Source organism: Cygnus olor, chromosome 1 (assembly GCF_009769625.2).
Source record: "Cygnus olor isolate bCygOlo1 chromosome 1, bCygOlo1.pri.v2, whole genome shotgun sequence".
NCBI classification, from domain to species: Eukaryota; Metazoa; Chordata; class Aves; order Anseriformes; family Anatidae; genus Cygnus; species Cygnus olor.
This window is the reverse complement of record NC_049169.1, coordinates 187,485,566-187,499,151: the sequence shown is the minus strand read 5'-3', so window position 1 is coordinate 187,499,151 and position 13,586 is coordinate 187,485,566. Positions and strand designations below refer to the sequence as shown.

The following is a 13,586-nucleotide window of genomic DNA, read 5'->3' as shown; positions in this document are numbered from 1 at the left end:
CAAATATTGTAGAATATTTTCTCCCTCCTGCCCATTGGGAAGCCCAGGTCAGAGACATTCCCCAAGCACTCCTTGTGCCTGCTCAGAGCAATGGCAAAATGAAGCCCTCCACCTGTTTTTAGAGCCCACACTCAGCTCACCTAAGGACCCAGGCTCTGGTCTTCCCTTTTTCCTTCTCTTCAGGACTGTACTTCATCTGTCAAACTCATTGGAGACCCTCCTGAGCCTTCCTGGTTTAGTTCTGCATCCCAGAAGCTTGTGAGGGAGGGACAGGGTAGATGCATCTTCCCTTGAGCCACACTTGCCCCTCCAGGAAGCAAACAAGGCAAGAATTCACACTCTTTTGGGGAAAGTGGATGCAGAAATTGAAGGCAGGAGGACAAGGAAGGACCACGTTTTTTTCCTGCCTTATCCCAATGGCTCTGTAGCAACTCAGGAGCCTGCAGAGCCCGGGCAGCTGCCAGCTGGAGCAGCATGGAAAAGTTTCTAGTGCCTCAACAGCATGATCTGTCTGGAATGCTTCATATGAGCCTTTCTGCAGGGTCTGCAGCTTGAAATCTCACTATTTAGCCTCAAAAGAAGTGATAGAGTAACGACGGCCCCATCGCTGCACAGAAACAAAGAAAAACAGAAGTAGGACTGCTCACACCCGCCTGGGTGAAATGTGTCTGATTCCCATCAGTCCCTAAAGCCAGCCCTTAACAGTGCAAATAAGCAGTGAATCACAAAATAACATCTCTGCTGATGAATTGGGAAATTTAATGTCCTTGGGTCTTGGTTTTGTTTTGTTTTGTTTTATTCTCATTTTATTTTCTTTTGTTTGTTTGTTTCCTCAGCTCCTGAGATGGTTGGGCTTAGAGCAAGGTGCAGAGCTGAAAGGAGGATAAAGGTAAACAAATCACAAAGCTCTTGAAGGTACCTACACCAAACATGCTGATTCCCCCCCATACACACACCTCTGCAAGCCAGGTTTCCAGCCCTCCCACTGGAGGATGATGGAAAGCAGCCTATGCCCAGGAGAAAGCTGGATTCCCTGTCCTGTTAACTGCTAGAGCTTGTTGCTTCTATCCTCTACCTTTATCCTGTGTGAATCCAGGAAGGTTTTTAGGCTGAGAAAGGATATTTTGGACTGAGATGATTCCAATTGCTGTATACTGAGAAAAAAAAAAAAAAAGAGTGATATGCTAGGAGTATTTATATGTGATGAGACGGGGGGGCCTAAATTTGTGCAGGTCTTAGAGAAATATATTACTTTGACTTAATAGAAAATAAAAGCATGAATGACTCTTCCAGCAGAAGCAGAATCAAGAAAAGAAATATTGGGAAAACGGCAATGCTCTGATTTTCCGTCTTGATTTTCCAGCTGCTAGCTGGCCTGTGCAGAGAGTGGTGTAATGGGCTGCAAGGCAGTCATCCTCCCCAAAGTCCAAAGCAAGAGCTGCAGAGACTGAAAGCACTGGGTAAGGAGTATCAAATATGCAGTATGCACAATCATGCCTTGCATTGCCAAACTGTACTGAAACTGAAATGGAAAAAAATTGCTGCCCCAAACAATGTTTGTTTATGCCTGCTTTCTTCTTCATTATCTTTTTATAGGTTATATGAAAATAAATGCAGTAGGAGAAATCTTGCTCTCGCCGAAGTCAGACAAACCTCTAGTTGTCATAAACTGAGTCAGGATTTCATCAAGATAGGCACATATAGGGGGAAATGCCAGTACAAGTGACTGTCTCCTTGTACACAGCACTGGTGAGACTGGACTTGAATATTGTGTTCAGTTTTGGGCTCCTCACTACAAGAAGGACATTGAGTTGCTTCAGTGTGTGCAGAGAAGAGCAATGGAGCTGGTGAAGGGACTAGAAAGCAAGATATAAGAGGAGTGACTGAGGGAATTGGGGTTGTTTAGTCTGGAGAAGAGGTTTAGGTTGGGCATCCAGAAGAATTTCTTCACAGAGGTGGCCAAGCCTTGGAATGGGCTGCCCAGGAGGTGGTGGGGTCCCTGGCCCTGGAGGTATTTAGGAGATGTGTGGATGTGGCACCCAGGGACATGGTTTAGTGATGGGAATTGGTGAGTCAGGTTAATGGTTGGATTTGTTAAGCCTGAAGCTGTTTTCCAACCTAGATGACTATGATTTTATAATTCTAAGTCAAAAAGCAGGCTCACATGTAATGTTTCTGAGAATAAAGGCTTGACTCTACTGGCCAGATGTCAACTGAAGACGCTGTGTCCAGATGGTTGACCTAATAGAACTACTTCGGAGATTTATGCTCAGATGGGGGATGACTAAAGCAGCCTGCCAAAAACTGGGGAAGCCAGCCACACTCTGACTCAACCTTCCCAAATTTTCTTCCTGACCAGGGAAGGCAGCAAGCCGAAGCCTTTCGTCTTAAGCAACTACCAGCTGCAGCAGAGATGTGTTCAGCTTTGGGCCCCTCAATACAAGAAGGACATTGAGTTGCTCGAGTGTGTGCAGAGAAGAGCAATGGAGCTGGTGAAGGGACTAAAAAGCCAGGCAGAAGAGGAGCAAATGAGGGAATTGGGGGCTGCATGACCACGAGGGGGAGCCCTCGCAGCAGCGCTCCGAGAACCTAAAAATCCTCGACATCCGAAGAAGAAAAAAGAAATTTGCTCAAGCTGCCTCCTCAGGAGCATCGTTGCCAAGCCCAGCTGACTCCACTGGTGTTTGCAGAGTGCAGAGAGAAAGACTTTGTCCAAAAATTAATTTTCCACTTTAACTTTTCTCAGCTCCCCATTTTCAGGTCCCAGATGAAAACAGCTGCAACGAAGACAAAATTATTCTTCCCCCTTCTTTTATACCTAATCACTTCTCTCTCTGGCCATAATTTCCAAGAATTTGTCCTCTGCCTTGCTATGTCCTAACAGATTTTTTGGTACTAATCTCAGCCAACTTCACCTTTGGGATAAAACTATGTCTTTTAATGCTACCACCTTTCTCCTTAGAGGAGGACAGGTAGCAGTTCTGTATATGGCTCATTGCAGCTGGCTTATAAATTATGCAGAAATTTTAATAAAGAATAATTCAGATGGCTGAAGATTTCAAATCAAATATCACACCCATGATGTATTTTACACCTCTTTGTCAGAAAGCCAAAGAAAACCTTTTCTAACAGAACAGGTAGCTGGAGTCAGCAGAGCCAATCCCACTTTTTTACTGATTATTTACAGATATATTTGTTTTGGTGCCTTATGTAGTAAAAATAACACAATGATGACATAAAGCAGGGTCATATTTTTCACGACATTATTACACATCCAACTTTATTGACTACTTCTACCATTAACTTTATTGCAGACTGATATCCAAATCATGCTCTGTGATTTGTCTTTTCATCATTCATTTAAGCCAGAATGAATCACAATCCGGTTTGACATATATTTCTATCACGTTTCAGATTTTCTAATCATATACTTGTCCTCCTGAGTACGTGAAACCTGCTGTTCTTCTGGGAATAAGCTGCTTTTATTGTGGGATTGTGCACATTTATGAACAGCCTAACCCCTATAGCTGTTGCAGGCTTGTTTCATGATTACTAGCTGGTACTAGCATCATGTAGCTTCTTAATTTATAGATTTGCTTTGAAATCACTTTTTTGAGTCCTCAGTCTGTGTCGGTAAATTGTGGTTTGTATCTGAAAATAGTTATCTCCTTAGCATGAAACAAATGCTGGGGACTGAATCTAGCACGACATCTGGCTCCCTTTCACCTCTCTGTCCTGCCCCTTCTGCTTTGTGGCTTGGGCAAGGAAGAACTGCAGGGTTGTATTCAAACCCTTATTTGCTTTTCATTTCACTAAGATAACTTTCCGTCTACCTTCCCTGTGAGTTGGAGATAAAGACCCTGCTCCAACAGCTGGGCTGTTATTTTTTTTTGCTGTTACTCATTTTGCCTGCTTTGCATGGGACTAGCTGAGTGAATGCCAGCCCCTCCACCCTGAAGGACAGCCACAGGTCCCCGGGACCCATTGAAATCCCTGCTGTCCTACCCACAGTCTGTGCCATTCTGCCACTTCTGATCCAGTTTACAAAGAATAACTGGGACTGCTGAGGATACCCCTTTTGGGGAAGTGGCTGGAAAGTGGCCGAAAAGGCAGCAAACCTCAGCTACCATGGCAACCTCACTTTCTGAGGAAGAGCCCATATTGTGGCTGGTTCTTTTTCTGCTTCTCACCCACATCCTTCATCCTCTCAAGGGAGCTTCTCCTTGGCTCCCACATCACCCAGATCTTTCAGCCTCACTAGGCACGGTGAACAACGATATTCAGGGTTGCATTAGGGGTGTTGCCAGCAGGTCAAGGTCCTTATCCTCTGCTCAGCCCTGAAGTAGAGGCCTCACCTGGAGTGCTGCGTCCAGTTCTGGGACCCCAGTACAAGAGACACCTGCACATACTGCAGCTGGGAGAGCTGGGGCTGCTCAGCCTGGAGAAGAGGAGGCTCAGGGGGATCCCATCCATGTCCCTAAATCCCTGAAGGGAGGGTGCAGAGAGGACGGAGCCAGGCTCTGCTCAGCGGTGCCCAGCGCCAGGACAGGAGGCCATGGGCACAGCCGGGCACCCAGGAGGCTCCCTCTGAGCCCCAGGCAGCACTTCTGTGCTGGGCGGGTGACGGAGCCCTGGCACAGGCTGCCCAGAGAGGCTGTGGGGTCTCCTCCTTGGGGATCTCCAAAAGCCGCCTGGACGTGGTCCTGGGCAGCCTGCTCTGGGTGTCCCTGCTTGGGCAGGGGTGGCACCAGGGGCCTCCAGGGGGCCCTGCCAACCTCAGCCCTTCTGTGGCTCTGTGAATAAAGGGATAATTCTGCAGGTAAAGACGAACCAGATTAATGCCACCACAGAAGTCCTCCATTAATCAGAAAGTAGCATTGGGCTGTCCTTGCTCTTGAATATCCTCTACAGGATGTTTGTTCATGGGGATGGCACATATTTATGCCATTAAAAAGCTGGATAGACAGCCCTGAAGCAAAGCAAACAGACATATCTCATCTAGTGGCATAAGTAAGTTTGCTTTGTTTAACTCTTTTTAACCTACTCTGTTTAAGCACTCTAGACTCATTACCTGACACACTACAGCACTTCTACTGACATTAATGGAATTATTAACCTCCTGCAAGCAAGAGCTGCTTTAGTTAAGTACCCAAAGGTAGAGGTATGAGATTCCCGGCACCTCATCAACAAGGAAAAAAGGATCTGCCCGAAAGAGAAGTGAAAACAAGACTACAAATAGTGAAATTACACTACTTGTCATCCTAGTATTGTAAAACTTCCCTTTTTGAATGAAAACAACAGCTTCCACAACTGACTATAGTATGATGTCCTTCTCTTCCTGGATAGGGGTGAGGGACGGAACAGAGACAACTTAACGTGAGGATGGGAGAAGGAAGGACAGCAAGAGAGAGAGTTAGAGAAAATGGCTCTGCTACAAAACCAGAAAAGATAAAAATGAATCAAAGGAATTTGATTTAAATGGTCATTGGTTTTTGGTACCGAATTTTAGTAAAAATGAACAAAACGAACACCAGTTGGTGTTATTTATATCACCAAGTGGTGGTACGTTACTTATGAGGCTAGGGTTAAAAGATAATTGCAGTTCCCCAGTGGCTGTACAGATGTAAAATCTAACATACTGCTGGTAACAATAAGGTGCTTTTCAAACCAGCTCTTGCATCTCACCCACTGGAAACCTTATCTACACAATCAAGCCTAGACTACAGAAAAGGATGTACATACAGCTTACTTTTACAACAGTAATGGAGCTAAATATCCAGGCCACCAGCTAGCCTTTCTGTATGTTTACACTACTCAGTTTTTCAGCAGTTTTTAAGGAAATATCCTAGAAAAATGAGGGAGCTGTTTCGTCCTCTGAGTGGGAAATAAGCACACAACTTTTATCCAGATGTCAGTCTAGCTTTGTTATGTTATTTCTCATGGAAGACAGAAGGAAAAAAGAAGAGGCTACTCTTCAGTCACACCAGCAAATTTTAGGGTATTGTCTGTGTTTCAAGGTTTACAGATTCCTTAAGGAAGCATTTGGCATCATACTTCTGTTCAGATTCCTACAGCATCTTCTTAAATGTATGTCTCTCAACAAGAATAGGGTTAATCCATATGGGAAATACGGTATTTCCCCTCTCCTCCCCCCGACTTGAGAAATGCTGTTCTTTGTTGGTTATGAACCGATTTTCTGGTCCCTACTTTCCTTTTAAAATTCTACAATCATTGGGTTTAAACAATTCTTATGCTTTTTGAGTGCTGCTATATAAAACTGAAATTGTTTTCTGTCTTCATCGGTCATCTGTTCCTGTTCTTCCACTTTTTTTGCGCTGTAAATGTTTTACTCTCCAATCTCATTTCCACTGATGTTTGCTGTATTTTTTCACCCGTGCCTTTTGCAATGAACGTCTCTATGAAAAATTTCAGAAAAGCTAACTCAGCTCAATGACCCCAAATATATTCTCAGTCTAACAGCACAGAAACCTACATGTGAGGGAGTTTATGCCATGAAGCTTTTGAAAGCTGCATTTTCAGAAGCTCAAGAACAAGAGGACAAGGGGGAGTTTGGATTCAGCTCCGTGCTGTATTATGCTGGGGCCCCGATGGGAAGGGCTGTAGAAGGGGATACTGCAGAAGGACACGATGCGCACAGCTCTGCTCCATTGAGCACAGTCACAGCAGCACCCACCAATGTGCCACCGGGCAGTGACTGGCTACTGGATAGCTGCAAAGCTGGGTAAGCTGAGGAATTTTCTGGGGAAGAGAGGGAAAAAGCAAACGGGGCCAAACCTCAAAAGAAATAAAACACCAATAGTTTTAAGTTGCATTTTGTGGAAAATAACCCTGAGCAATCCCTTCACCTTCAGGAATCATCACTTCCGAAGAGATGCCTTATCCTCTGATCCATGAAATCCATGGTGAGAGATGACCATGAAAATACGTTCTGCTGGGCACGACTGTGTTTCCCTGAGTAAGCAGACCACGTACTGGCCTCATACAGCATTCACAGCTGGCTTGCACCAAGATTTCTGCAAGCTTCGTGAAAAAGATTGCAGTCAGGATCAAACTTGATTCCCCCTAGGGTGCTCATTGATTTCACCTTTCTGCCGGCAGCGGGGCTCGGTGCCCAGACATGCTCTGCAGTGCTCATCAGCTGGGGTGCTGGAAAGCAACGGGTGTATTGCTGGGAGATGGACACATCCTGCCAGCTGCTGGGTCCCAGCCTCTTCTGGCTCATCTCGTGTTTTTCTGGTTCTCTGCCATAGGGATGTAACAGACACCTGTGTGTCTTGTGAGGGGTTTTTCAACATATAAAACTCCCAGAGTTTTTGTGCAATCAGACCCAGCATAAGCTAATCCAGAGCTTGTTAGGGCCTGAGTTTGCAGCCCTTGCTCATATAAAATTTCCTCTCATTTGTCAGCCGTGCTGAGATCTTAGTCAGCAGCTCAGAGCTTCGTTTCTCTCAGGTGCCCTGGAACTGCAAAAGCAATCCCATGAACAGCTCTCAGCAGAAGCGGGCACAACGAATAAAAGGAGCGAGAGCAGTTAAAGGAAAGCTTGCTCCAATGAGAAAGCTCACCCAAAGTCTCTGTTTGTCACACAATTCTCCAACTTGTGAAACATGAAACTATATTACTGCCTCAGGTCCCAGTCCCCATCCACCCTCCCACCTCATTCACTAATGCCAGGCTAATTGTATGCTAGATCATGCTATCATTAACCACAAGCTCTTGCTTAGGATGACCAGAAAACGTTAAGAAGGTGAGGAACTGAAGTAGTGCTTTTAACGCACATACCTGTATTTACATACATATTGTGTTGTATATATTGTTTTCTAAAATTATTGGGACTACATTCCTTGCTGCTGGGTATCATTTATTCCAGCAAATAACACTGACAAGATGCTTTTTCTTTCCTGCAGCTTTTGCAGTTCTGAGCCTATAATTTAAAGACAGACCTGGTGCCTTAATTCTGCATGTACCGGTGAGATTTTCCTCTAGCAGTTACTACAGTTTGGCTTTCCTTTCTCTGCCTAAGTGTCACAATTTCTGATGATTCTGGTTCATCATACAGATACAGGCTGTGAGTCTGCCCAATTTATTACTAGGCCTTACCTCGAGACAATACGTGAAGTTTTACAGGGAACACACTCGTCTTTAAGAAATGACATATAATTCATTAAACACTTAACAGTTTTCCATCAACATTGCTTTTAAAGAGTCATCTGCTAGAGAGAGATTCATGGAGCTAGCAATTCTCAGGATTTCTGCTGTCAGCTACATCTCAGAACTTTCAGCTCCCATCCAGCTTGCACGTCCCAAAGCATTTACTTTTTTTTTTTTCTTTTCTTTTTTTTTTTTTTTTCCCCTGTATCTGCTGGCCTTACAAGAAGTATTACTGCCTCTCTACATACCTTCATTGACTAAGTAGTATCTCAACTCAACGAGCAGCAGTCCTCCTGGAGGATAATCGCACCTCACACCTCGGTGCTCCTCTGGCTCTTGCTCCCTCCTCAGAGCTGTCTCTCAGCCGTGCTGAGGTCTGTTCTTCACAGCTGCCTTCGGGCACTATCACATCCCAGATGCTAATCGCTTTTGTTTACCCTGTTATGCAGCCTGCAAGACTAGCAGAGCTCAGTCAAGACGAAAACACAAAAATCCGTCCTTGACAGGGTTTGCTTAGTAGTAGTATCAGCAATCATGCAAAGCAGGAGATCATGAAATACTCATTTTCATTTTTACTCCACCTTGCCTTCTATCTCGGGTAGACTTTCAACCATGAATGAATAATATCTAAACAATTGCTCTTTGAAGTAAATATTATTGTTCCCGTATATGGAGCTGAAAATGAACCCCAGGTTGTAAAATGACTTTCCCAGGCATGCATCAGAACTGAGTTGATCAGAAAAACAACAACAAAAAAAAACACTCTCTTGTTGTTTGGGTCCTGGATTTTGAATCAGCAAGATCATTTCTGATAGGAGCAAGCCATTTATTTTAGAGCCAGAGAAAAGTAGTTGCAGGCATTTTCAGATGGAAGAAAACATTTTCTTTTCTTTTAACAGTTAAAATGTTGGCATGACTTCACTCTGATGAAACAGATAAACTTTCTAGATATTAATATTGTGCTTTCTTCTGTTTAGATTGCTCAACAACAACAAAACCTGGTAAGATACAGATGCACTGCTAAATTTCATTCTATCAACATATCTCATTCACAGATTATTTACTTAGGAAAATGCAGATATATTGTTTAAGGTGATCACGTGAAGCTGGTATTAATGCATTTACATCAGGAAAAGTAAGAAAAAAAGAGTATTTTAGGTACTTCTTGCCTTGTGCATGAAATGTGTCAGGTGCACTAGAGCAACAGCCTGGCTGGGACACAAGGGTGACGGGACAGAGAAGGGGACACCCAGAAAAGAGAAGAAAAGCAGGATGGAAAATGAAAGATGCAGGAGAAAATGAACAGATAAGAAGCTAGAGGTGAAAGAAAGGAAAGATGTGAAGGGATGCGGTGAGATAATGGGAAATGGAAGGAAAGGGTCCGAGGAGCAGGTTGAGGAGGCCTTACCTGGTAGCCAAAGTGGGGTCCCCGAGGGGTGGGCAGCGGGCGGGCACAGTGCCATGGCTGGTGATGCCCTGCCGTCCTCAGCCCGAGTGCGTGAAACCCGGCCGTGCAGGTGGCTGTCTTCAGGGCGCACGTCACTGCCCACAATGAAACCACTTCTTCAAAAGCCCGGGCCCCAGACCTGAGCCTGAAGGAAATGGCTGAGTGTGGGCGAGCAGAGGGGCCTCTCTTGGGCTGAGGGATATTTCCAGCGGCGGGTGAGAAGCCAGCCCCAGCGGCAGCGGACCTGTTGTGTGCCTCTGCCAGGCAGGGGAAGCAGCTGCCCAGCTCGGGGACCAGGCCCGGTGGGGCAGCGCGGCTGCGGCGTGGGTCTGTGTTTAGCCCCAGAGAGAAGGGGGAACTAGCGCTGCCCGCAGGAAGGTGCAGACAGAGCTACAGCTGCTCTGAGGCCATTTCACAGATGACTGGTCGAGGGGATAAAAATAAAGGCCTCCAGGTTCACCCACAGAGGCAACCCTCTGGGGACACAGACCTTGGTGGCCTTGCCCAGCATGCAGCACTCCAGCATCTGCCTTCTCATTGCTTCTTGCTCGTGGTGTACAGAGGGTCCAACTAGCCCAACCAGCCCAGATTTACTATCCCCTGGTTTATAGCAGGACCAGGTGCTTCGGAAGGGCAGGCAGATGTTCCTGGCTTCTGCAGCCATGCATCGCGTCCCCCTGACAGAAAGTGGATGCATTTCTGTGGGCTAAGCTTGTGCATTGCCCCCAGCTTCATCCCTGCTATTCCCTCAACTGTTATATTTTTTTCTTGTTACAGACTAAGAACCATTCTGAAATTCTACAAAACTAAACAATCCCTTGAAAAGAGCTTGCATGTAAGCAAATAAACTCAATGTCTGTAAGATGCTCTTAGCAACCTGCCAGAGATTATATCTTGAATGGATTTTTTTTGGTACTGATACTTAGTAAATAGCTTCTTTGGCATTAGGGAAGATTATATAAAAATGTAGATGGACCAGCGCTAGACAGGTATATTGTATGTAAAAGACATAGAAGACATCCCAAAGATAACTACAGGAGAAATGGAGGAAACGGCACTGAGGCCAGCATTGTTAGAGGAGGTGAGCACTTGGTCTCTCACAAGACTGCCTCAGAAATACAGACTGAAGCAATAACATTGTACTCGGGTGCTGAAGACAACTTTGAATTTGATGCAATGCAAAGGAAGGAGCTGAAGTGATTTGCAAACTAGGGAGGGACATATTTGCAAGGCCTCAGAAACAGAGAAAGGAAGCATAGGATTCCATAGGCCTTAGAGAAATCATTGCAAATAGGGAAATACCATTCTGGGAACAAGCTTTCAGAGGTGTTACTATGTCTTTGGTTTGCAGGTGGCCTTTTTTTGGACACAGCCGCAGCATAGATGAGGTTGAAAGACACTTCTAGAGATCATCTAGTCCAACCCCTGCCCAAAGCAGGGTCAGCTAGAACAGGCTGCCCCAAGCCACATCCAGTTGAGATTTAAACATCTCCAAGGAGGAAGTCTTCACAACTTCAGGCAATCTATTCCAATATTCAACCACTCGCACAGCACAGAAGCAATTCCTTATGTTTAGAGGGAGCCTCCTGTGTTCCAGTTTGTGCTCATTGCCTCTTGTCCCGGCACTGGGCCTCACAGAAAAGTGTTTGTCTCCATCTTCACTACTCTCCCCCACCAGGTATTTATACACATTGATAAAATCCCCCTGAGCCCTCTCTTCTCCAGGTTGTGATTCCAGCCCTTTCACCCCCTTCTCATCTGTCAGATACCCCAAATCTTCATGGGAAACCCCCATCTTCATGGCCCTTCACTGGACCCGCTCCAGAAAGCCCACATCTTTCCTGCATGTTCCTGTACATCCCTCTCAATGGCACACCTACATAGAGGTTTTGCCCTCAGAAACCAGGGTGCAGACAGTTTGTGCTTCTGTTCTGAAACTACCAGACATCTGCCCCAGTCACTGACTTCTTGTGGGGTCAGGTGGCACAGCAATGACCTGTCTGAACACCTACATGTGTACCAAAACAGTGATTGCCTGACCTTTGTTTTAAAATTTGCAAGTGAGCAAAGTGCTTTGTTTTCTCTTCCACCTGATGCATCGCTGGAAGCTAGCGGGATTTCATTAAAGACATTTTACCTTTTCATGGTTTCAACGAGTATAACCTGACATTAACTTTCTTGATCAGAACTTATTACAACCTGCATTTAAGTAACAGAACCTGTCACTGGTGATGCGGCTGTTCTGGTATCAGAAGTCTTGATATACATGTCTTGTTTTCAGTTAAAAACTTTCTGCAAAAGATGTCAGTAGCTAGTAGAGTTTCTATCTACTGAATGTAGCCAAAATAAATATATAATATCCAGTATATTAATTTAGTCCTAAAGATACTGGCAGAGGAGGTTCAAAAATGTCATACATGTGTAAACGACCATTAAGTATTCTTTTGAGTCAGCAAGTTTCTATTTTTCCCCTCATGGGACGGTGGCTTCTGTTACCAAGGATTTTATCCAAGATATGTCACATTATGGTATGGCCTTCACTGCAACGGTTAGATAAAGCCAGCTCTGGTGGGAGTAGCCACATGGTAAAAAAAACTCCCCAGCTAAACCATATGAATGGGTTACCAGCACCGTGAAACTAGGCTAACGTTTTGTTGCTTGTACTAATATGAACTCTAGTCCAAGGCTAGACCTCCCCCCATACATTATTAACTTAGGTGTTGGCATACATTATTAACATAGGTGTTAGCAGGAGCACTTCAGGGTCAGCTCCTGACTTGCTACTTGATTTGAATTCAAAACTTCACTGAGTTGGCATGAATTTGTTTTTGCATGTGAATGGGAATCTGGCTAGCAGCAACATTTGGTTTCTTCCACGTACTGCTAGCAAAGGCAACTTCCTTGTCAAGGACCCGTAGGAACTGTCACAGCAGGTTGGCCCACTCATTACTTAGTCCAATATCCTGGCTGCCCTATTATTTAGTCTCAAACACTTCAAAGGGAGATTAAAAAAAATATCATTTTGTGGAATAATCTCAAGAGTGGCAATTTCCCCTAGAATTCAGACACCACTTGGTTTATATCCTGAGCTATCAGGCTTCATTGCTCTTCCTTCAAAAAATAAATTAACAAATGCTAAATTCTTGTCTAATATTACTGTGGACTCTGATCATGCTTATATTTTCATAAAACTTGCTAACATTTTTTTTCCCTATTTATATACTATGTTAGACTACAAAGGTTAAAGTCAGATTATGCAAAAACATATAAAAAATATATTTCCCTTGATCTGTTTCAATAACATTAAGGAAAGACAGTTTTTTTTAAGTAGAGATAATATCTACTAACATACCAGCTGGTACTGCTGAAAAGAAAACAGTGCTTTTCCCAACTACTTGGTGGTTTAACAAGCTTCCTACCTACAGAACTTGTCTTGCCTATGCTGTAAAAAGAAAAAAAAAAAAAAGAGCTAGTATAACACCATCACTCAAAAAGTATTGTTATTCATTTGTATTATTTGATGCTAGCATGCACTTCAGGATCTGTTTCCACATGATTTACTGAACATGTCAATTTTGGGTCAACACAAAGAGAAACTGTCACTCTCAATAGCAGACGCAGCTTTCTCAACACTGAATCTAATGTTAGGGGAGAGCTACTTGGCACTTGCAACCTGCTTTGGCTGGGGAAAAGATCTCTTGGCAAGGCTTTCCTTCCCAAGGATTCCTCCTCCTTCCCCCCCCCCCCCCCCCCCCCTTTTTTTTTTTTAATCTCATGTTTTGTTCTCTCACAACAGCTCTGTCACTTGGTTAGGTCTACATGCATGCATACAGGAGTATTTCCCCCTTTCTGGGTCAAAAAGCACACCACATTTATGACTTGACTACAAACTGGGACAAGACCCAGGGGCATCTATCTGTTCCTCCTTTTCTTTCTCCCTGGATCTTGTGAAAGGCAAATCTGTGTG

The 13,586-nt window shown here is 44.4% G+C and overlaps 1 protein-coding gene across 3 annotated transcripts in view; it reads right to left on the bottom strand.

Annotated features, from left to right (window-relative positions):
- FLT3 (fms related receptor tyrosine kinase 3) overlaps positions 1-9,947 on the bottom strand; it is a 41,097-nt gene extending 31,150 nt beyond the window's left edge. For 2 of the 3 annotated variants that reach the window (XM_040543913.1, XM_040543911.1), the window contains exon 1: positions 9,581-9,947. In XM_040543913.1, coding sequence (XP_040399847.1) covers positions 9,581-9,635 — 55 coding nt within the window. In that variant the 5' untranslated portion in view covers positions 9,636-9,947. Of the gene's footprint in view, positions 1-8,420; positions 8,656-9,580 lie in introns of those variants that run through there. The other variant, XM_040543912.1, reaches the window with a different exon arrangement.
- Positions 9,948-13,586: the final 3,639 nt, after the last annotated feature.